Source organism: Athene noctua, chromosome Z (genome assembly GCF_965140245.1).
Source record: "Athene noctua chromosome Z, bAthNoc1.hap1.1, whole genome shotgun sequence".
Lineage (NCBI taxonomy): Eukaryota > Metazoa > Chordata > Aves > Strigiformes > Strigidae > Athene > Athene noctua.
Window position 1 is genome coordinate 18,085,552 of NC_134077.1, and position 25,133 is coordinate 18,110,684.

Sequence of the window (25,133 nt, forward strand, 5' to 3'; positions counted from 1 at the left end):
TTCATCCCTGTCTCCCAGGAGAGTGGAGTGAGTAGGCAGCTGTGTGGATATTTCACTGTTGGACAATGTCCAACATGAAAAGTGTAGACTTTTGGGGCATGTACCCCTAAGACAGACCTCCTAACAAAGGAAAAATAATTGAATAAAATCAGTAGCATTTTAACTGTCTGAAATTCCACTTATCTTCATATAAAAAAAACACTAAAACTATGAGCAAATAGGGGTGAAGAATTATACTTACATTAATAAAAACACTGGTGGCTTGATAAGGTATATAAGTGATTGATAAATGGTATTTTTCATTGGGAAAAAATTTAAAATGGGCAAAGTGTACCTTAGTTTCTCTTAATCTCCAGGGTCTTTTAGTCCTATGTTGTGACAATTTTGAAACATGCAAATCAGTATTATGCAGTTTTTTCTGTAATTATTTCAGTATTAACCCGTAAGAAAGAGAACCACCAAAAACTCTGCATTTCTACTAGTTTCTCCTAGTAGCCCTTAACAGATCACTAGGAAAGGGTTTAAGAGCATGGTAGGCACACAGTGCCTTCAGGGACATCTGCCACAATTTGAACCATCCTTGGATTAGACTGTTCTTGTGACAAAGGCTCTAATCAACACTTGATACTAGCACACTTTTCATTTTTGAGTTTACATAATTAATTTTTAAGCTTGTCTAAACTTTGATATTCAGATTATGCTGCCACAGTTGGTTCTCAGTTTAATGACATCTCTTGGGAAAGTTACAACCTTACAATATGTACATAAAGTAGCTATTGTTTTGCATTTATCACTCTTGCTATCTGCCACTTAATCTTGTTTAAAATGTTACTCTTCTACAATTCTGAGAAGTCATTTTCAGATTCACATAACACCTATGCTCCTGTCGAATGAGCAATGAGCATGTCATCCTTTACTAGGTCTGATGTACTCCATTATCAGTACAAACTGAAATAGAAGCAGATGTAATCCTTTCTAAAATGGGTTTGGAGAAAGCTTGCTCTCTCTGCACACATTTTTGTTACTTACCACCAATGTCAGAAAACATCCAAGCAATGTGAAACTGTTCCAAAGGTGTGTAAGCCTAAAGGGTTACAGGAGGTAACTCAGAATATTCGTTAGTTTATATATCTGCACTGTCAACAACTGAGGCATGGTAAAAGTGAAAATCACCTGAACCGCTTTCAACCATAGTTTCTCATTTCCTCACAATGGCCATCTGAGGGTGCTACACGCACTGCAGTCCTTCTGTCTAGCCTGACATAACAAACGTCAGTCAGGAAGCTAGTTTCCCCAAGTTATCCAACAGAAATGCTTTTATTCTCCAAAACCAGGCTGTGTCAAATTGCATCTTTTTAAAGTAATACCTATACATATGAGGATGGAAAGAGGCCAGTAAGAACTTTTACATATACTCTACTTTTCTGAACTGGTGGTTGTATCTCCTGGGATTTCTTTCTTCAAAGTACCTTCCTGATTCTTTCTTATCACTTCTTTCCTTCATTTCTGAGTAAGAAAAGTTGATGGTCAGAGAGATTTGCATGGATACTTTCTGAGCAGAACCACTGCACCTGAACCTAGAACTATCACAAATCCTGACTGTGCAATTTCATGCGATGGCTGAGCTATGGGGCTGAGATCAGCTCATCAAGAGAACCACATCACAATAAGAACAAAGTAGTTCCCAAGTTTTAAAGAGTACCTGCGTGACCTCATTCCTTCCAACAGTCTTAGTGGGAGCTGAGAATAAATGTAGATGCCCATCTATCAAGTAAGTGTTAATGTATTTTAAAGTGTTGGACATGATTATCAGCTCTTTATCCATAGAAACAGGAGAATTAAAGGGATTAAACAGTTGTCAAACAATATGGAAAGGCTATGGCTACTTTATGGGCACTGTGGAGACGATTTCTTTCCAATCCATTGTATCTGTTTGAGCTGACACCACTTTTTAGAAGAGTATTGCTCTATACATTTTCCTTTATGGTTTTTAGAAGTATGCACACATTCAGAAGACTATGACCATCAACAAAGGATATAAATCCTTTTATTCCTCTCTTTTGGAGAAATGTCTAACTGACTCCCTCTACCATTACTCACTATTTTCCTATATAATGCCTTTTAAATTTCTATGGCAGATTTTTAAAGACAGTAGAGAAGTATTTTGTATTACAGACACACTGCTTCACTCTCATTCTATCACAAAAAGCTGTTCTCCATGTACATTGGCTGCCCATCCGACATCTGTTTAGGATGTTAGCAGTTTGTTTTAGTCTTTCATATTTTTGCCTAGATTAGTAGTTCTGTACAAGACATATAGCTAATGGTACTCTATCCTCTTCCGAAGGTCTTACTGCTTATCTTACAATCCAGTGCCAGGGGAAAAAGATGCTCAGAAACATTCAAAACAACTGCCAAAAGGGAGACTAAATGTACACTCACTGGAGTGCAGTTTAATTATTTAATTTCATTTGAACTATTCACGCAAATAGGGCAATCAGCAAGAACAAGATGTTACTTTACACAGTAAAGATACCATTAATATGTACTAAGAACATGTCATATTACATCTGTTTGTGATCATAGTAGACAGCACCTAATGAAATATCCCTAGACCCCCTCTAAAACGATGAAAAACTAAAATTCCATGCCAAGTGCAGACATTTGTCTTCCATGGGAAGACCACCACCATTTAAAGTATTTTTCATACCTTGTATTTTACAAAAAATTAACTCTGTCTCAGAGGCTGAGATTTACTCTGCTGAAATCCAGATTCCATTTAGGCTGTTATTTTGTTCTGAAAGATAATACTTACCAACACCCCACCCTCCATTAAAAGAGGAAACAGGTTCCTAACTTAGACATCCAAATCTGGAGGGATGAATACAGACCAGATGCAATACATGCATTTAGAAAGGAATTACCAGAACATCACTTTATCTTTGGAAATTTCTACCTATAAGGTTACAGATCTGAGTAAAGGCAGTTTGGTACTCAAGCAAATGAGCAGTTTAGGTCTAAATTAAAATCTGTGGATATGGACAAATAAATAGAAATGAAAGAGTCTGGTTTAGTTTCTCTATGACACCAGGCATAAATTCATTCTTCACTTTATGGATTCTTCATGGTTAAATTTATTGGGACTATTCGCAAGTACAATTATTATCAATTCACTTTACTCATAACTACTCCCCTTGTTCATATACATTGAACATATAGAGGCTATTCCATTGTCTGTATACATCTTACTACCCAAGCAAAACAAGAAAACAGTTGAGTGAGCACAGTATAAAATCAGGATGTAAAATAAGGCAAGCGTGACAAAAGCATTAGGCTTAGTAGTCTTTCATTAGAAAAATAGATTTTGCTGTCAAGTTTCCTCTGTAACTTTTAACAAACATATTGCAGAAGAGAAAAGTGAACTTAGCTACAGTAAACAAATTATTTCCTTCAAGGCACTGTTATATAACTTTCAGTGTCAATTTGAAAATAATTCAGGAAGTCAGTTGATGGAAATATTACCCTAATAATAAAGAACAAAAATATTTCTTCAGTTAAATAAAAGGCTGAATGGAAAAACAAGTGAGATGAAGTCTTTGTATGGAAGAAAAACAATCATTCTGGCTAACACGGAACGAACACTACATGTCTGAAGTCTTATAAAATTCAACTACAAAAATGAACTGTTATCAACAGTAAATTTAGACAACTTGAAGAGTTGTTTTAAGTTTATAAGTTGTTTTAAGTTTGGAATTTGGATAATTTTTTCATGAAGAATTGTTTTGTGCAATATATGGCATAATAAAGTAACAAGGCTGAAAACCTATTTAAACCCAGCGGAGAAAAATTTTCCAAGGATGTAACTTCTGACTCTTATGAAATATATCACTTGGCTTTGTGTTTTCACCTGTGCAAGTACTTTGCAATGGCAGATTGTTTTTAACCACTGTAAAGAACTTCTACCCAAACACCCTGAATGTCATAGCTATGAAAGTGTTTTCTCCTGCAGATTTGCACTCCATCTTCCCTAGTCACATCATCTCAGCACCCGCTGTCTGTCCCTCAGGACCCCTTTGGAATACCTGCAGGTCCTTCCCACATCCCTACAACCATTCTCAACTGGTTTCTTCCTCAGTCCTTAACCCTTCTTATTTTTGGGGAGCTCCCAACTACAACTGCAACATGATGTGGCTAATTGTGGACAGCCTACACATGCTGGGTAGCTCAACACTTAAGAGGACTGCTCAGCTGAAAAACTCCCCCCACACTGAAGACAACAATCAGATTCTTTGTAATTTTAATTGTTCAGTAGTCAGCACTGAAAGGTTCTGAGGGTGAATTTAAGGGCAGACTTTAAAACCCGCTTTCTTTGGCTGAAAAACAGAGGCACATGGATGTTGATTTCAGTATCAACATCACTACTACTGGATTTTTCCATTCATCCTCAGGACTGTGTGTCAAACAACCTATAGTGAATCACTGAATTATCATGGCCCACTACTGAGTAATTCTTAGGTTTCCATCCTAAAGAAATATTCCTACAGTTTTATCTGAGCTCAGAGTTTGGAAACTCTTCTAATATTTGTCAATCATCACTAAGAATTTGGTCTCACAGCTGCTTGTGTTCACTTTGGACCTATGGAAAGGAGGAATTTGCAGTGACCAGTTTGAAGCAATAGGAAAGAGCCCTTCAGCATTCTTCTGCAGACTTTAATCTTCATCTAAGATATTGATAAGACTTTTGTTGATATAGAAAGCAGAAACATATTTTTTGCAAGAAAACCAAGATTTGATCTTAGAAGATGAGATTTGCCAAACCAATATAATGGTTAGACTGCCTACCCATAGAAATCAATTATTATAGATCAGTTTGATACTGAAACTAATTTTGTGAATCCTTACACTTAGCTGTAACTGCTGTTTGAAGGAAGTATCCTCAGAACTGTTTTGGCACTCATTTGGTATCTCTTGGCTTGTGTCCTGGTTCAGCTAGGATAGGGTTAGGTTTCCCCAGCACAGAGGGGGAAAGGATCTCCAGGCGGGTTATTCATACCATGCTGGCGTCAGGTCCAGGGGCAGAACCTTTTTACCTGGCTCTTTGGCGGGTTCAGTGGTGGAAACCTGTTTCTGTGACCAGCTAGCGGTATTTCTCTGTATATCGTTTGTCTTGTTCACTATTATTGTTTATTGTTGTTATCATTGCTACTGTTGTTGTTCAGATTGTTTTATCACTCTGTTGTATTAAATTTCTTCTTATTTTAACCCGGGGTTTGTGCCTCACTGCCAGCCTGACCGACTGCGGGTGGGGGAGGGGCAACGGCAACATGCTCTCCGGTCCCGGCAGGGCTTAAACCATTACAGCTTGAATGAGGTAAAAACTACCATTGCCTAGAGTGCTGGTTTTTAAGGTTACCGTATTTTTGTTCTATTGAAGACTATGTTTGCATAATAAAACAGATATACAAAGCAACTGCAGTAGGAGTGTCCTGAACATATACAAGATGTATTTTTCAGAAATATACATTTCTAGAGTTTCCTATGTGATATCTGTACTAAGAGTAGGGTTTATGCCATTGAAGTTATGACTGTTAATTATGCCAATTTAATACTTATCATTTATTATTATTTATTACTCCCCTCTGTAGGGGAACCCAAGAAAGTTTGAACCTAGGCAGACATACAAGGAAAGGAATAAAACCACGTACCAAGATGAGAAACCTACTTTCCAACCTAAACCCCAAACTCCTTGCAGGCTTGGCAAGCAGAACATGCTAGAGGTAGGTCAAGACAAAACTACAGTTAAAGAAGCCAATCTGACCGAATTCTAATACAGTCCTGATAGGAGAAACACATTATAGATCTAAAAATCCATGTTTAATCCAAGTTCTCCAGTTTCTGCCTGCCTTCAGTGTGGCCCTTGTTTGCTAACGCCAAAAAAAAGTATCCATTCACATAACTTACCCATATTGACCAAGACTCCATACCATAATTTCAAGATCAGGCAGGAATGCTCAGTGAAGGCTGAAGTAAGTTGTTACCATTTATGATTAAAAGGTAGGATTTTTCCAGATAGTATCTGGTCTCTTTTTGTTGTAAAAAGATATTAATTCTGCTTTATTCAGAATCTAATTCTTATATCTATAAGTTTACCTATTTTACTACTGAATTTCCCACAAAAAAAAAAAACTATTTTCTACAAAAAATAAAATGGTATGTTTCAAACAATTAATATACAGAAGTAAATTTTTAAACTGCAAACATTTACCTGCTACAACAAAAATGCTGTTATATCAATGATAAATTCAGATAAAAACCTCTAATTCTGGTTTTCATAGTGCATAGAAACACCAAGGCAAAATACAATAAACAGTATCTTAGCAAGGGAAATCTTTATCAGTCTTCAGCTCTTACAGTCAATCACTTAATGCTTATAACTTCCCTTTTTTTTTAATTTGGACTTTAACTTGCAGTTGTTAAAGCTGCAAAATAAACCATAAAAAAACCCCAAAAAGCATCGATCAGGCCAGATTTTGTCCCCCATCTCTAACAAAACAGCCAATACTAGGATTTGAAAATATCAGAAAGTCATAAGAACAGTAAAAGAGAAAAATAAAGGAAGGAAATTAAATCTATTTTTCTGTATTCCTTTATGTTCAAAGAGAAATGACCCGTTTGAGGAATGCTATTTAAATGTTTCTTCCTTTTGCTTCTCTAGGGAGTTTGCAAATGTTGCCTCTTTTTCCTTACATTTTTGCTAAGAGAAGAAATTCTTTTCAAGACTTTCCCCTTTTTTAAAATGGAAGTTTTATTTTTCTTTTGCATTAACAAGCAAAGGTAACTAATGCAATCAACTGATTTTCTATTAGCTATACATTTTTCAATTGCTGAATGCATAATGTAACTAAGTGGTACATTTAAATTATGACAACTAGCTCTTCTAAGGCAGTATCATAAGTCCTTATTACACTGCTGTTATTTTACATACAAGAGAACTAGTGGTATTCATGTTGCTTTAGCCTATTACACTGAAAATTTTAGCTGCTCAAGACCACCTCTGTGCTCTGAGAGGAGTTTAAGCAACAATACAGTATGCTCAAGTAGTAAAACTACTAACTAGACAGGATATAGTAAGAGCCATATGGGTATATTTATGAAGTTTGTGTTCTGTTTAAACTATAATTTCAAAACTGGTTTTGCAGCCCTCAGATCCTGCAGCAGTTTGTGCAAGTGTAGGGAATTACTTCAGTTATATTCTTGCTTCTTTCATCTACTCTGAAATACTGCTGAAATCTGATCTCTAGTATTTGTTTAGCCTATTTATACAGTATAGTAGCACAGACATATGGCAGGACATTTTAAGAAAATTCTTAAGTATCCAGAATATACCTATATTTCTTTCTCATTTAAATGAAGCTAAAAAAAGTTAAAGTGAAGACATATTACTGTTCAGAGTAAATTGCAAAACTGTTAATGTTTCATTTAAATCATGATAAAGACTTCCCTTTGATAATTCTTTGGTAAAAATGGCTGTGTCACATTTGCCTCATTGGCAAGTAAAAGGCATTTTCTTTGGTGGAAATACTTTTTTGATCTTGCAAGTCCAGCTTTATAACATTTAGATAATAGGCCCATCCTATATTACCTGTTTGTTCAGTGAATGCAAGGCTATTTCCAATTTAGAACATAAAAATCAAACAGATCAGTCACAGAACAACAGAAAGTCATATCACATAAAAAACATCTTTCAGTAGCAAAATGACAAACAGTGTTACAGACAGCAAAGGTCTAAATGCAGTATATCAGAGTACATTATCATCTGTATAAAATAAGCAGTTTCACAGTTATTTCAAAAGCATCTTCTCATAAGTGTAGAGGAGTTTACTTAGAAGCACAGTGGATGTTTAAAATGCATAGCTGCACACATCTTCTGTAGCTTTGTGATGATTTCCACTTCTGTTGCCTTAAATCTCCTGAATTAAAAAGAGTAAATACATTTCCTTAAAACATATATTCTACTATTTTGCTGCTTAATATTTCCCATTATTTGTTTGAAAATAAACTTCAGTCCAGTTTACATTTTACAATTTTTTTGAATGGTCTAATTTGCAAATCTGAACTTAGTGATTCACCGAGTGTCATGTGCCAAGAGGACTTCACAAGAATGAGACCTTAGGTCTAATATGGGATAAATCCTCGGGAACTTAAGTCATGGCAGTCAACAAGTACAGTAACACACAGGAAACAAGAAACAATATACTCTTGGAAAGTATTTGTTCTTGACTGATTTCTGATTTGTTATTCTCTTTATGTGAACTTTACCTGATACCTTTTCTTTCTCTTCTTTAAAACACATGGTATGGAAACTATCCTCCTTCAGGTAGATGGCTTGTGATGAGGAGAAAAAAGTACCAGCAGTGACATGAATGCAAAGTCACTCACACCTCTCATCTTGACTTGAGATTGGGGTGCCAGATGCAGAGGGTGAGTAACAAGGGGAAATAGCTAGTGTGTAGGACTGGTTCTCAACTGACAAGACCATCCTCCGCCCAGTATTTCCAGCTGGCATAAGTGGAAGCAGCCTGTAATTAGACTGTAAAGAGGGCAGAGAACAGGGAAGTTTATTATATAGCTTCCACAGGGCTACATATCCTCTGTTTCTTTCTTCTACCACTAATCCTTTCAGTCACCATCTATTGAGCTCTGCCTTCTTTCCTAGAGGCCTGTGGTACTGTGACATTCCCCACTTGCTATCACCTTGTGTTCGTCCTTCATAAACTCACTCGACACCCAAAATACAGTCTGAAAGAGTAGGATTTTGGATACATCAGCAATTCCTATGCACCTCAGCACCCTCCCAGGTATTCACAGAAAGGTTTCATCATCAGGACTTGAGCAATTAAGCAGGTTAATTTGGGTCCTATTTTAAGGATTGCATGGGTGAACAGAACTATTAAACCACAATGATGACAGCGTTTGAGTTAAAAGGACTCACTTTCTTGTTGATACTACATCATGAATGATTATATATTGTTTTATCTAAGCAATGGTTCTACTACTATGTTGTTCTCACACTGAAAAAAAGATTGTGATGGCACAGTGGATTTGTTTGTTAGGCTGCTCAAGAGAAAAATAAACTCTGGTCTGTTGCATCTTTCTTACCTTTTTAGGAACCAGATTAAATTTTCCTGTGCCTAGCACTGCTGTTTTCCAGACCATTGCTTTCTTCTGATTTACTGTAAGAAAGAAAGGTTGAATTCCAAAACTTAGCTTTTAAGTATAGGATTAGCACAGTCATTCCAGGCCCACAATCCAACCAAAGTACTTACAAAATGTGTTTGATTTTCTCTTTTAGCACGTAACATTATAAGAAAAAAAGATTAAGCAAAATTTAAGCAACCAAAATACTGACTTTTGAAGTCTTTCAGACAAGAAGTCTTTCAGCTCAACTCAATCCCCCCAAAAGTTCTGGGCATAAGTTATAACAGTGCTAGCATTCCTGGAAATGACTGCCATACTATCATTTCATTCAGTGTATAGAATTTGTAGATAAAGTGAATGCTCAAATAATATACAAGCAATATACAGCTCCACATCCTCAGAGCATGCGGTAAAACACTCATATGATTGCTCCTTCCAGCCTACCTACAAGTAGCTATATGGTGTTGGTCACAGTCAAGACTTAAATTAACAATTATCTTGCTAAACAATTCTGTTTCTGAATCACTAGCCTCCCACCTAATATCTTGTTGGCTGAGACATTTTAATTATAGTCACATCAACCAATTTCAGCTGTATTAGTCATCACTTGACATAACAGACCAGAAAAGTTCTTTTGGAGCCATTCTCCCTGGTACACAGATGTATATTCTGAACAGCGAGTAGTTGAATAACTTTCAGTTATTAAAATCAGGCAAGAAGTACATGGTTGTATTGGGTCTGGCTGAACTGGAATCGGTTTTCCCCTATAGCAGCCCTCACGGTGCTGTGGTTTATGCTGGGAGCTGCAGGGTGTTGATAGCACCCTGGTGTTGTGGCTGCTGCTGAGCAGTGCTTACACAGCACCAAGGTTCTTTCTGATATTTCCCCCAGTGGGACGGGGTGGGCAAGATCTTGGGAGGGGACACAGCTAGGACAGCTGACCCAAACCGACCAAAGGGATATTCCATACCATATGACGTCTGCTCAGTATAAAGCTGGGAGAAAGGAGGAAGGGGGTGGGGTCACCCTTGGTCCTCCGAGGCAACTACTACGCGTATTGGAGCCCTGCTTCCAGAGAAGGCCCGACATCGCCTCTTCATGGGAAGTAGAGAATAAATCTGTTTGCTTTTGCTTCCGCGCGCGGACTTTTGCTTTGCTTTGCTTATATTAAAACTGCTTTTGTTTCACCCACAAGGGTTAGTTTATCTTCTTTCCCCTCTTTACCCTGTTGAGAAAACAAAGGGAAGGGGGGGGGGAAGTGATAGAGCGACTTGGTGGATACCTGGCATTTAGCCAGAGTCAAACCATCACAGTCTATTCTGGCGCCCAACGTGGGGCAAAACAACGGCAGTTTTATATTAAATGTGCTGTAGCTATAGTAGTTATTAAGCAACAAGCTCTTGTGCTGGTCACGGGCTTGTTTATTGCGCTGCTTATCTTTATTTTGTTAAGCTCGGGAACATGCTGCAAGGAATCGGGAACATCATGAGTGGTTTTATTTTGCAGGCTCCCGAGGTACTTAGTCATCCTTATGTTAGTGCATTGATACTCTTTATTAATGCTGTTCGCCTGTTGTGGGTTGTGTGGAGCTCGGTATGCTCTTGGTGTAAGAGAACGCAAATTTTGAGTGAATCGGTGCCAAAATGTGCTCTGAGGCGGCCTGTTCCTGGGTGGCAGGGAGAGTGGAAGGAGTTGGGCAGATTCCTAGGACGGTTATCACCTCCTGTAGCCTGGGATCTCACCCCTGAACAGGCAAGCAACCCCACAAAATTGACACATCACCTGATAGAGGGGTGCCTTGCCTATCCCAATGAGAATCAACAACTTCTAGCACTTTACTGGGGCCTGGCCTGTGCTTATCGAGCTGCAGTTCAGCACTCTCAAAGGGCTGTGGTTGACATGGGAACTCAAACAATAACAACAACAGAGATTGCCCCAGTAGTAAAAAAGAAACAATGGACAAGGAGAACAACAGGCCCATACCCTCGATTAATAAGGGAGGAGAAAGAGGAGGAAGAAGCTGGTCCTTCAGCAAAGGTATCAGAAGAGGGAATAACAGAACTGAAACAGGAGGCAGAAACTACCCGGTCCCTGACGTCATCAGAACTGCGAGATCTGCGGAAAGACTACTGCCGCCAGCCGGGTGAGCGGATCGCTGCCTGGCTGCTGCGATCCTGGGATAATGGGGCAGATGCTCAACAGCTAGAAGGTAAGGAAGCCCAACAGCTGGGTTCCCTTGCTAGAAATCGAGGAATTGAAAGGGGAATTGGAAAGGAGACAGCAATTTGCAGTCTGTGGAGACGGCTCCTTTCAAGTGTTAAAGCAAGGTATCCTTTTAAGGAAGATCTTATGGACCACACCCCAGGGAAGTGGGCTACTGCAGATGAAGGTGTCCAGTACCTGAGAGAATTAGCAGTGATGGAAGTCATCTATGGTGATCCAGATAATGATGAAGCCCCTAAAAATCCAGAGGATGTCCCATGCACACGGGCCATGTGGAGGAAGGTGATTAAAGGTGCGCCATCCTCGTATTCTGCCGGCTTGGCCGCAATGTACTACCCAGAAATGGATGCAGGAGAAGGACTAAGATGCACGCCAACTGTGGAGGCAGTCTCTTCCTGGCTTCAGAACTTTGAAGAGAGTCTTGGTACCTCCTCATCTCTACGGGCGAGTGCCCTGGATGTTAGGAGCTCCCCAAGAAATCATTTCTCTTCTGTCCCAGTCAGGGGGAAAGGAAAGCCAAGGCGCATGACACGTGGCGAACTCTGGTTCTTCCTGCGCGACCAGGGGGAGGACATGAGGAAGTGGGATGGTCAACCCACCTTTAAGTTGGAAGCACGTGTACATGAATTGCGAGGAAAGACCCCTGCCAACAAGAAGACATCTAAGAAGGTTGCTAATGTAGCTGGTGTAAAACCACAAGGAAGTAACCAGCGATCTCCCAGATACAGAAAGACTGAGATCACCTCCCTTGATCCTGAAGAAGGAACCTCCGGCCTGGCACGGCAAGAGTCAGACAGTGAGTACTCCGACCAAGAACAGGAATAGAGGGCCCCTGCCTCCAGCCAGGAGGAGGAAAGGGATGATCGGGTGTATTGGACAGTGTGGATTCGATGGCCTGGCACATCAAATCCACAGAAGTACCAGGCTTTAATTGACACCGGGGCACAATGTACACTAATGCCGTCAAGTTATAGAGGGGCAGAACCTATCTGGATCTCAGGAGTGACAGGGGGCTGTCAAGAACTATCAGTATTGGAGGCCGAGGTTAGCTTGACTGGGGACAAGTGGGAAAAACATCCCATTGTAACTGGCCCAGAAGCCCCTTGCATCTTGGGCATTGACTATCTCAAGAGGGGATACTTCAAAGACCCAAAAGGATACCGATGGGCTTTTGGTGTGGCCAGTGTGAATACAGAAAAGGTAAAACAGTTGTCTAATCTGCCCGGCCTCTCAGAAGATCCTTTTGTTGTGGGACTGTTGCAAGTTGAAGAACAACAGGTGCCAATTGCTATGAGGACCGTGCACCGACGGCAGTATCGTACAAACCGAGACTCTCTGGCTCCCATCCAAGAATTGATTCGTCAACTGGAGAACCAAGGTGTCATCAGTAAGACACATTCGCCTTTTAATAGCCCAATATGGCCAGTGCGGAAGTCTGACGGAGGGTGGAGGTTAACAGTAGACTATCGTGGCCTGAATGAAGTGACGCCACCACTGAGTGCTGCTGTACCAGATATGTTAGAGCTCCAGTATGAACTGGAGTCAAAGGCAGCCAAGTGGTACGCCACAATTGACATTGCCAATGCATTCTTTTCAATTCCTTTGGCAGAAGAGTGCAGGCCACAGTTTGCTTTCACGTGGAGGGGTGTCCAGTATACCTGGAATCGACTGCCCCAGGGGTGGAAGCACAGCCCCACTATTTGTCATGGACTAATTCAAACTGCACTGGAAAAGGGTGATGCCCCTGAACATCTACAATACATTGATGACATCATTGTGTGGGGCAATGAGGCAGAAGAAGTGTTCAAGAAAGGACAAAGAGTAATTGAGATTCTTCTGAGAGCTGGGTTTGCCATAAAGAAAAGCAAGGTCAAGGGACCAGCACGAGAAATTCAGTTCTTGGGAATAAAATGGCAAGATGGACGCCGTCATGTGCCATTGGATGTTGTCAACAAGATAGCAACTATGTCTCCACCGACCAACAAGAAGGAAACACAAGCTTTCCTAGGATTTGTGGGATTCTGGAGGATGCATATTCCAGGTTACAGTCAGCTTGTGAGCCCTCTCTATCAAGTGACCCGAAAGAAGAACAATTTTCAGTGGGGTCCTGAGCAGCAACAAGCCTTTGAGCACATCAAACAAGAGATAGCTCGAGCGGTAGCTCTTGGGCCTGTTCGGACAGGACCAGCTGTGCAAAATATACTTTACACATCAACTGGGGAGCACGGACTCACATGGAGCCTCTGGCAGAAGATACCAGGTGAAACTCGAGGTCGACCATTAGGATTTTGGAGCCAGGGATATCGAGGATCAGAAGCCCACTACACTCCGACTGAAAAGGAGATACTGGCAGCATATGAGGGGATTCGAGCTGCTTCAGAAGTTGTTGGTACAGAAGCACAGCTCCTCTTGGCACCACGGCTGCCTGTATTACATTGGATGTTCAAAGGAAACATCCCTGCCACACACCATGCAACCAGTGCTACCTGGAGTAAATGGGTCGCGTTAATCACGCAACGGGCTCGACTGGGGAAACCCAACCATCCAGGGATCCTGGAAGAGATCATGGACTGGCCAGAAGGTAGAGATTTTGGAGTGCGGCCTGAGGAGGTGGCTCGTGCCCAAGAGGCACCGCCATATAACGAGTTACCAGAAGATGAGAGGCGTTATGCTCTCTTTACTGATGGATCCTGTCGTGTGGTAGGAAGCCATCGGAAGTGGAAAGCTGCTGTGTGGAGTCCCACAGGACAAGTCGTTGAGGCCACTGAAGGAGAAGGAGAGTCAAGTCAGTTCGCAGAAGTAAAAGCGATCCAACTTGCCCTAAAGATTGCTGAACGGGAAAAGTGGCCAGTATTATATCTCTACACGGACTCCTGGATGGTGGCTAACGCCCTGTGGGGGTGGCTACAGGAGTGGAAGAAGACCAATTGGCAGCGCAGAGGTAAACCCATCTGGGCTGCTGCATTGTGGCAGGACATCGCTGCCCGAGTGGAAAACGTGGCTCTAAAGGTGCGTCATGTAGATGCTCATGTGCCCAAAAGGCGTGCCACTGAAGAACACCAAAACAATGAGCAAGCAGACAAAGCTGCCAAAATTGAAGTAGCTCGGCTGGACCTGGACTGGGAGCGTAAGGGTGAGCTGTTTGTAGCTCGATGGGCCCATGAAACATCAGGGCATCTTGGCAGAGATGCAACGTACAGATGGGCTCGTGATCGAGGGGTGGACCTGACCATGGAGGCCATCTCACAGGTCACTCACGAATGTGAAACATGTGCTGCAATCAAGCGAGCCACACGAGTAAAGTCTCCCTGGAACAGAGGGCGATGGCTGAGTTTTCAATACGGTGAGGCCTGGCAGATTGACTATATTGGACCACTGCCACGAACACGCCAAGGCAAGCGCTACATACTCACCATGGTAGAAGCAACTACGGGTTGGCTAGAAACGTACCCTGTAAATCATGCCACTGCCCGAAATACCATCTTGGGTCTTGAAAGGCAAATTTTATGGCGACATGGTACTCCTGAAAGAATCGAGTCAGACAACGGGACCCATTTTCGAAATAATCTTATAAACTCCTGGGCAAAGAAACACGGCATTGAGTGGGTGTATCACATCCCTTATTACCCACAAGCGTCTGGAAAGATTGAAAGATATAACGGACTGTTGAAGACTATGTTGAAAGCATTGGACAATGGGGGATGGAAGCACTGGGATATAAATTTAGCAGAAGCCACTTGGCTAATTAATACCAGAGGATCTGTTAACCGTCCTGGGCCTGCCCAAACAAACCCCCTTCATACTGTGGGAGGAGATAAGGTCCCTGTAGTACACACAGGGAGGTGGCTGGGGAAGGCAGTGTGGATTGCTCCTCCCTTGGGAAAAGGCAAGCCCACTCGTGGGATTGTCTTTGCTCAGGGACCTGGATGTACTTGGTGGGTAATGCGGGAGGATGGGACTACTCAGTGTGTGCCTCAAGAACATTTAACCTTGGGGGGAAAGTAATCTGTGGGATGAGTTGTATGTTGCAGGAAGTGATGGAGGAAGTAGGAACGATGAAGAGTGAACCAGACACGTGCAATGACGACCCAAACCTAGCCGGTGCTGGAGTCCAACGGTCAAGCATACTTCTGTCCTGAGCATCTATCTTGACAGATGGAAGCCAAGACACTGAACATCTGAAGAAGTGAAGAAAGCTTATGGAATAGATAAATGAATATTATGTGGGACCTGGGCATAACGTAAATGGTATGGAATAAGGGGTGGAGACTGTATTGGGTCTGGCTGAACTGGAATCGGTTTTCCCCTATAGCAGCCCTCACGGTGCTGTGGTTTATGCTGGGAGCTGCAGGGTGTTGATAGCACCCTGGTGTTGTGGCTGCTGCTGAGCAGTGCTTACACAGCACCAAGGTTCTTTCTGATATTTCCCCCAGTGGGACGGGGTGGGCAAGATCTTGGGAGGGGACACAGCTAGGACAGCTGACCCAAACCGACCAAAGGGATATTCCATACCATATGACGTCTGCTCAGTATAAAGCTGGGAGAAAGGAGGAAGGGGGTGGGGTCACCCTTGGTCCTCCGAGGCAACTACTACGCGTATTGGAGCCCTGCTTCCAGAGAAGGCCCGACATCGCCTCTTCATGGGAAGTAGAGAATAAATCTGTTTGCTTTTGCTTCCGCGCGCGGACTTTTGCTTTGCTTTGCTTATATTAAAACTGCTTTTGTTTCACCCACAAGGGTTAGTTTATCTTCTTTCCCCTCTTTACCCTGTTGAGAAAACAAAGGGAAGGGGGGGGGGAAGTGATAGAGCGACTTGGTGGATACCTGGCATTTAGCCAGAGTCAAACCATCACAATGGTTTAACAGATTTTTTCTCATATGTGTTTATCTACGATAGAACTTCAAAGTAAAGACCAAGCAGCTGATCAAAACCACATCCCACATCTCATCAAGTATGAAAACATTTGAGTGCGCTACACTGCATTACAATCCTATTGCAATACAGTTTCAGCATGTTTATAAGAAGCAGGGCTGTGCAACAAGGGCAATTATTCAATTTTCAACCCAAGACATATCCCCAAACACTAAGCAGTATAATAGCATACTATACCCCCAAGACATATCCCCACTTTATAGTATAATTGAATTACAGCTTTGAAGCTGTTTAGATAAGGGGAAAAGCACTAAAATATCGTTTCAGCTAGCACTGGAAAACGGAATGGGAAAGAATACAACACAGGGAAGCAAAGGTCACTGCAGCAAGAAATTCAAAGAGGGAAAAAACAGCATTACTCAGACAAAAAAGGAGGGGAGAAGAGACTGAGGGGAAGAAAACTGGAGTAGATTGCACACATCTGAAAAGAGGAACTGCTAGGCTGCATCTTAAAGGGGAACTTAATAGGACAAAAAGTGACTGGGCTTCAAAGGATGGGAGAGAAGCACAGCTTATTTTAGCAAGCTTTTAGAAATGTTATCATCCTAAGGCAGAGGGGAGCCAGCACAGGAGCACCAGCCCTCAAGCAGCAGAACATCAACAGAAGTGCCTACACCTGGCGCTCTGGCTCCAGCAGTGCGGCCACTCCTGTGCCCAGGGAGCTCAAGCCATCAGCACAGTGAGAGGCCCCCCAGGAAAGGCTGGAGTTACCACCAAAATGGCCAACACCACCAGCTCCCAACACCCCAGAAACCACAGGCTTACCTAGGACAATTAGGGCTTTGACAACATGCAAGTGAGAGAAATGTATGTTAATACAGACAAATAAAATACATATGAGAAAAATTTGAAGGCCTCTTTTGTAAAATCTCCACCTGAAAATGGTTTTCCTCATAGTTACAGCCTTTTAGAATGAATTTATATATTATTAATTTACACATGGTGCTCTCAAAAAAAGCAAAGTATCTTCCAAACACCAAAATTAAGTGTCAGGTAGAAAACAGCACTCTGCACACCGGAATTAAGAAATCCTAAGGAAAGGAATAAACTGTACTATCACATTCATCATTACCCCTTACCACTTCAGTTCACAAGAAGGTATAATTTTATACAACACACTAATATGCAAAAGAGTAAATATTTAACTAAAGTATACAAATTCTTTACTTACAGTTGCTCAATTTGGTCAAATTCTTTTTCGGCTTCTGCATAACAGAAAGAGGACTACATAAGGTCTCAATTTAACAAACACTAGAAAAGTCCTGTTTAATTATATTAGTTACTCCATGTTTAAGCAAAACAAACTTTTTTCTTCCTTTTATTAGCTTTCTTAAATTTGCAAATCAAATTATCTCGTTCCTCTATTTAATGGAACTACCTGCAAATTAGCCAAAAGGTCTACTTTGATCAAGTTTTATAACATGATATATATTGAAATCAGATATTTAGAACATATACAAGATAAATACACATATGCATGTATGTTTAACACACACACATACGCAAGTTATATATACATCACCTCTTTCACTTTGCAGATCTATTTCAGCTCACCTATGTGTGCCTTAAGTTCAGGAACCAACATTAGTGCATTCTGTTTTAATGCATTTTTCCTCTTAATTTCTTGATATCAAGTTTCTCCCATCAAGATTAACAGTTGCTTCCATTCCTAAACATTCTCCAAAAAAGTATAGCCTCTAAAGTCCTTCTTGTAAGGAAAAAAATAAGGACTGTACCAAACCCTTTATAGGAAAATATTTCTTATTGAAAACACCTTACAACTGAATTCAAGACTCACAGAAGAGATTTAAAAATCTAAAATACAGTTTTCTAGAAGAAAGTATTTTATCACAAAAAAATACAGATGTGAAAAATCACAGTAAGCTTCATATGTGAAGTGTTATGGGTCATACCTTTCTAACTTTGGCTTCAATTTCAATGGGAAGCTAGAAATGACTGAAAAATGACTTACCTGAACCCTTCTCTTTCTTTTTTGAATACATCTCATAAAGGAAAATAATAGTTACTAAAATAACAACTTCAGCCACAATTGCTAGAGAGGGTTTGAGAGGCACCATGAGGGACAGAACTTTAAGCTTCAGCTTTCCTTTACTTTTCCCTAATTCAAAAGCAGCTTCACACCAATATACACCATTGTCCTCTTTGGTGAGCTTCAGTATCTTCATATGGGTGACATTGGCAGATATTCTATTAATTACATACTTGTTTGTCAGCAAAGTGTCATTAATGGCAATCTGAAAATTAAAAATACAAGTCTTATTAATGCAATGAGAAAGTGTTTAATCAAATTATATTATCAACAGACACCTCTATACAGAGAGATGCAAAATGAACTAAGAACAAGTGGCATTTGTGAAGCATGTTTAGTTTACCTCCAAAGGAAGGATTTATCCTAGCTAGCCACCCTGGTTCTCTTTACATTCAGTGGAAAAAAAAGTATGCACTTGTAGTGAGCAAGTTGTCTGACTTGTTTTAGTCTAAGACCAGATAAAAGGTACCCTTGACTACTGACTCTTCACTCAAAGGCAGCCTCAGTTTTCAGGATCTAATGTCCCGGTTTCATCAAGGCACAAAGCATACAACTTCCAAGGAAGCTGAACTGGGAATGCTGCTTCACTGGGAAATATGTTTCAGTGCTACTCTCCAGGAGTATTGAGGAGACAGATCTATTAAAGCTGATAGTGCTTTCCACTGAAAAGGGCTAGAACAAAATGCCTATTCTTCCAAGGCTAAGGGGGATCCCGAAAGGTGGGTATGTGAAAGAGGGAAACTGCTGAGCAAGATTTTCCTCACAGCCTTTAAGGCAAGAGCTTAAATGATTTCAGCTCCTTCCGAGTCAAGTGGCACAGCAGTCTCCAGAATGGGATGACCTCCTTCAGGTTCAGTGCCCCAGAGAGATCATACAGGTTGGGAAATACAGAATTACGCTGTACCTGGAGAAGGAAGAAAAAGAACATGCTCCTGTTCTCCCTCAAGCATCCAATACCTTACATGTCTTTTTAAAAGAGTGTCCTGCTATAAGATTTTTTTTTTTTTTGGTATCAAGTAGGAAGATTTGAGAAATATAACCATCATTAACATCACCAAAACAAGTATCTCAAGACTTGCCTGATTTGTTTTACTCTTATCTGGGCTATAAAAGTATGTATGGCAGGGACTTTTTGGAAAAGAGACATCATACAAACCAGAACAAAGACTGCATCCCTGTAATAATTAATACTTCTAAATACCACAGATTTTTTCCATGTACAGAGATTCACATTAACTTTAATGGAAATGCAATTTGTAGAGCCAACAGTGAAAAATCAATATATTTTACAAAGTGTCTGTACTTGGTTTTGCCATGTTGTTTTGCTTGGCCAACAGATGGAAACCTTACCTGTTCACTTCCATTGGTCACATACCAGGTCCAAGCTATGGGAGTATAGCCAAAACTTTTACAGATCATTACAGCTGTATCTCCTTCATAACTGACTATGGGTTTTTCTTTTCCTTCAATTTTCGGTACTAAAAAGAAGTAGGAAAAGTTCATCAAGTGAGAGCTACAGGTTTTAATTACAGTATTACAAAAAGATAAAACCTATTTAGATATAGATTTATAGTACACTATTCACTTCCTTTTCCCTTAAAAAAAACCCCTTAAAACTTCTTTTGTAATTGAGACAAAACCACAGACTGAGGGAGCTTTATAGCTACAAATATTTTCTGAGCTGAAGTAATGACTTGTGTGCATGCCAACAAAAAGGACTTTTGGTCCAATCTTGCTAAGGACAGAACATGGTCACAAGAAATAAGACGTATAAATATAACTTTAGAGCTACTTATCCCAGCTATTTTAAGTGCAGATGCCCCACAGCCTTCCAAAAGTAAAAGCCCTAAAAAGGTTGTTGAATACATTGCAGCACCCCACAGATAGAGCTGAGCATATACATCATATATTTCCCCTGCTTCCTTCTCTTCTTCTTTATTATACTGTTTACCAGCATGTTTTCCTCAGATCCATCTATTTTAAGTTTTACTTCAAGTTTCATTGCTCTATCTTGTAATTAAAAATCCTTTACGTCTTTTAAATTATATTGGTCACACTAGACCAAACAGGCCAAGAATTTGCTTTCAGGAGTTATGATTGAACAATTTGGTATAAACATAAGAAAAACAAAAGCAAGTTGAAAAAATATTGGAACATGTGAAAACAAAAACCCTTATAACCAGCACTACAGATTTATATGGTAGCCAAAAAAATTTAGGCATGCTGATCAGTAGTAAAGCACAGCTATAGGCATATCAGCAACACATGTGAACACAACTGTCATGATTAAGGACATGAATATCCATCATGAGTTCTGGGATCTGGCTCTAACAGAATCCTGCATGCATGCAAGGCAGTAATATACTTTGTCCCAGGTATTTTTGCAAGTAGATCACCCAGAATTTGGTGACAAAACACTGCTACCGCACAGAAAAAAAAACTGCTGAAGAGATAAACTGACAGATCATTGCACCACATTTACACCAGTCACATTTCCACACTGGTTTAAAGACCAGAGTTGTTTCACAGTGCATGTACCTGGACAGCTGCTTAAGGATCCCTGAACAAAGGGCAAATGCAAATTAATCTGTTCCACCCTTTAATATCATTATTAGAAGACTTCATACCATTTAAAAATATCCATGAATAATCTCCATGTTTAATAATTTGAACTTCCTACAAGCATACCTAGGTAAAAGTTTAACTCCTCAAAATCTGCAGGGTTATGCCATGCCATAATAGGGGGGATGAGGAGGAGAGGTGACATATCCAATAAAGCCTAACTGCCTAGTGGAAAAGCTATTGCAGTTAGTTACAGCAGTGATAACTTTAGCCACTGAGCCTATACCAGTGCATTACTCATCTCTCAGTTTGAGAATTGTTCTCTCTGCATTATTGACTGGAAGATTCAAGGACGACTCCTTCCCATTTCCCTCACTCTTGCATTAATCTTAAAAAGCGTCAAGCCAGTACCTTTTATGGCGTCAGAAGTGGCAACATTCAACCACTGTGAAGCAATTCTCCCTCATTCTTGTAACAAATCAACAACTCCTATGCACTGTTCTGGAAAAGATTACTTCCCTATTGAGTCATTTCTGCCCTTACTGAAATAGTTGTTGTACACTTTCAGAAGAATAGGGTGTCCTTTGACTTTTTTGAATCTAAACAGACTTGGGTAGCCATTCACTAAACCTTACCCCACATGTAGACAAAAACAATACATAAACATTTTTAGAGATTAAAATGTCTGAATAAACTACAGTATTGTCTGTCTTCAGTCTTGCAGGCTCATCTCCCCTGGTTGAAGGTTTGAAAGCAGGTATCAACATCATGATTCAAGATTTGAACATACACATCTCCTCAAGTCATATGCCCAGATATCCCACTGCACAAAGGCAGCTTTGCAGCACTGAGGGTTACAAAGCCCTGCTGGTCAGTTCAGCTGAGGTCAGGGTAGTTATCTGAAGAGGTAGGGTTTTTAAGGAGCCTGTGTTCGGGTTGAACCTTTCTTATATATCACAGTCTGTGGAACTTTCAAGATCAAAGTTTGCTATGCTCTTCGCAAAATTCAGATGGTGGTTACCAGGTGATGGTTACCAGAGTTTCTGGGCTGTTGTGCCAGCAATGACCCTCACCTTGCTATCACAGTGGAGGTAAGGGACAGAGACATGCAGCACAACAAAGATGCAAGGGATATTGATAGATCAGTAACCGTGGTAATATCTGTGAAAGTCAGGCCGGACTTAGGATTTCTAAATGTGCCCATCTGAAGTGCATGTATACCAGTGCACACAGAACAGGTAACAAACAGGAGGAGCTTGAAACAATGATGAAACAGGAAAACTATGATGTCGTGGCTATTAGAGAAACATGGTGTGATGTCTCCCATGACTGGAGTGTGCCAACTGATGGCTACAAGCTCTATAGAAGGGATAGACACGGAAGGAGAGGTGGTGGAGTAGCACAGAATGTCAGGGACTATTGTGATTGCTTTGAGTACAATTGTAGTGAAGATGGGGTGTCTTTGCATTAGAATCAGGGGGAAGGACAACAGACAGATAATGTAGTAGGAGTCTACTATAGGCCACCCACCCAGGACAGAGCAGTGGATAAAATATTCTATAGGTACTTAGGAGAAATCTCACAATCGCTTGCCCTTGTACTTGTGAGACTTTAACTTCCCAGACATCTGCTGCAAATACAACACAGCAGAGCAAGACCAGTCCAGAGATTCCTGGAATGTGTGGGAGGCAACTTCCTGACACAGATGGTGAGTGAATCAACCAGAAAAGGTGCCCTGATGGACCTCTTTGTGAACAGAGAAGAGCTGGTGGATGATGTGATAGTTGGAGGCCAGTAAGGGCAGAGCAACCATGAAAAAAAGAGTTCTTAAAGAGGACAGGAGACAACATCCTGGAAGTTTCAAAGGGCTGCTTAGTCACCTGCTTGACAGGATCCCTTGGGAGATGATCCTGATGGGTATAGGGGGCCAGGAAGGCTGGGCACTCTTTAAGAAGAAAGTCTTAATGGCTCAGGAGCAGGCTATCCCCAGGTGCTGTAAGAGAAGCTGGCAGCAGAGAAGACCACTCTGGCTGAACAAGGAGCTTTGGCTGCAACTCAGGGAGAAAAGGAGAGTTTGTGGCCTTTGGAGGAAGGGGCTAGCCACTCACAGTGACTACAAAGATGCTGTGAGGCTATGCAGGGTGGAAATCAGGAGGTCTAAAGACCAGCTAGAAATTAATTTGCCTTCAGCAACCAAAGGATAGCAAGAAAGGTTTTTATGTCAGTAGCAGAAGAAATACCAGGGAGAGTCTCCATCCCCTGCTAGACCTGGGAGGAAACATGGTTACAAGTGACAACGAAAAGGCTGAGGTACCTTAATGCCTTCTTTCCTCAGTCTTTAATAACAGGACTAGCTGTATTGAGGGAATACAGCCTCCTCAGCCAGAAGACAGAGAGAATGACCCCCCCACACACAATCCAGGAGGAGACAGTCAGTGACCTGCTGCATCACACAGACACACACAAGTCCATGGGACTGGATGGGATACACCTGAGGGTGCTGAAGGAGCTGGCTGGGATGATCGCCAAGCCACTTTCCATCATCCTGGCTGACCAGGGAGGTCCCGACAGACTGGAAATAGGCCAATGTGACACCCATATATAAGAAGGGTCAGAAAGATGACCCAGGAAATTACAGGCCTGTCAGCTTTACATCAGTGCCCGGGAAGCTGATGGAGCAGCTCATCCTGGGTACCATCACACAACACATGCGGGACAACCAGATGCTCAGGCCCAGTCAGCACAGGTTTATGAAAGGCAGGTCCTGCTCGACAAACCTGATCTCCTTCTAGGACAGAGTGACCTGCTTATTGGATGAGGGAAAGGCTGTGCATGTTGTTTACCTTGACTTCAGTAAAGCCTTTGACACCGTTTCCCACAGCATTCTCCTGGCAAAAATGGCTGCTCGTGGCTTGGACGGGCACACGCTTCCCTGGGTAAAAAACTGTCTGGGTGGCCAGGCCCAAAGAGTTGTGGTGAATGGAGTTAAATCCAGTTGGCGGCCGGTCATAAGTGGTGCCCCCCAGGGATTGATTTTGGGGCCACTCCTGTTTAACATCTTTATTGATGATCTAGACGAGGGGAATCGAGTGCACCCTCAGTCAGTTTGCAGATGACACCCAGTTGGGTGGGAGTGTTGATCTGCTCGAGGGTAGGGAGGTTCTGCAGAGAGACCTGGACAGGCTGGAGCCATGGGCTGAGGCCAACTGGAGGAGTTTCACTAAGGGCAAATGCCGGGGGCTGCCCTTGGGCCACAACAACCCCCAGCAGTGCTACAGGCTTGGGGAGGAGTGGCTGGAGAGCTGCCAGTCAGAGAGGGACCTGGGGGGGTGATTGACAGCCGGCTGAACAGGAGCCAGCAGTGTGCCCAGGTGGCCAAGAAGGCCAATGGCATCCTGGCTTGTGTCAGCAATAGCGTGGCCAGCAGGGACAGGGAAGGGATCTGACCCCTGTACCCGGCACTGGGGAGGCCGCCCCTCGATTCTTGTGTTCAGTTTTGGGCCCCTCACTACAAAAAGGACATTGAATGACTCGAGCGTGTCCAGAGAAGGGCAGCGGAGCTGGTGCAGGGTCTGGAGCACAGGTCGTATGAGGAGCAGCTGAGGGAACTGGGGGTGTTTAGTCTGGAGAAGAGGAGGCTGAGGGGAGACCTCATCGCCCTCTACAGCTCCCTGAAAGGAGGGTGCAGAGAGCTGGGGATGAGTCTCTTTAACCAAGTAACAAGTGACAGGACAAGAGGGAATGGCCTCAAGTTGCACCAGGGAAGGTTTAGACTGGATATTAGGAAGCATTTCTTTCCAGAAGGGGTTGTTAGGTGTTGGAATGGGCTGCCCAGGGCAGTGGTGGAGTCCCCATCCCTGAAGGTGTTTAAGAGTCAGGTTGACATAGTGCTGAGTGATATGCTGTAGTTGGGAACTGTCAGTGTTAGGTTAATGGTTGGACTGGATTATCTTCAAGGTCTTTTCCAGCCTTGATGATTCTGTGGGAATAAAGAAGGGAATAGCTCTCATTACAGATGAAGGTTCTCAACAGCTTGTATTTGTTTCCTTTCCATGGCTTCCATTCAAGTGGATTTCACCTTCTACAGTCAGGGTCAACATTACTGGAGAAGAGAATACAGAACTGAAGAAACAGCACTCATACTACCTAGTGAAGTACACTAACACT

At 41.8% G+C, this 25,133-nt stretch overlaps 1 protein-coding gene across 2 annotated transcripts in view; it reads right to left on the reverse strand.

The window, feature by feature from the left end:
• Window positions 1-3,136: 3,136 nt before the first annotated feature.
• Window positions 3,137-25,133, reverse strand: part of EMB (embigin) — a 35,642-nt gene continuing 13,645 nt past the window's right edge. Inside the window, exons 7-11 of one of the 2 annotated variants that reach the window (XM_074932829.1) lie at window positions 19,755-19,882; window positions 18,327-18,609; window positions 17,526-17,559; window positions 9,160-9,233; window positions 3,137-7,970 (exon numbers count right to left, since the gene is read on the reverse strand). In XM_074932829.1, the coding sequence (XP_074788930.1) occupies window positions 9,176-9,233; window positions 17,526-17,559; window positions 18,327-18,609; window positions 19,755-19,882 (503 nt within the window). In that variant the 3' untranslated portion in view covers window positions 3,137-7,970; window positions 9,160-9,175. Of the gene's footprint in view, window positions 7,971-8,349; window positions 8,591-9,159; window positions 9,234-17,525; window positions 17,560-18,326; window positions 18,610-19,754; window positions 19,883-25,133 lie in introns of those variants that run through there. The other variant, XM_074932830.1, reaches the window with a different exon arrangement.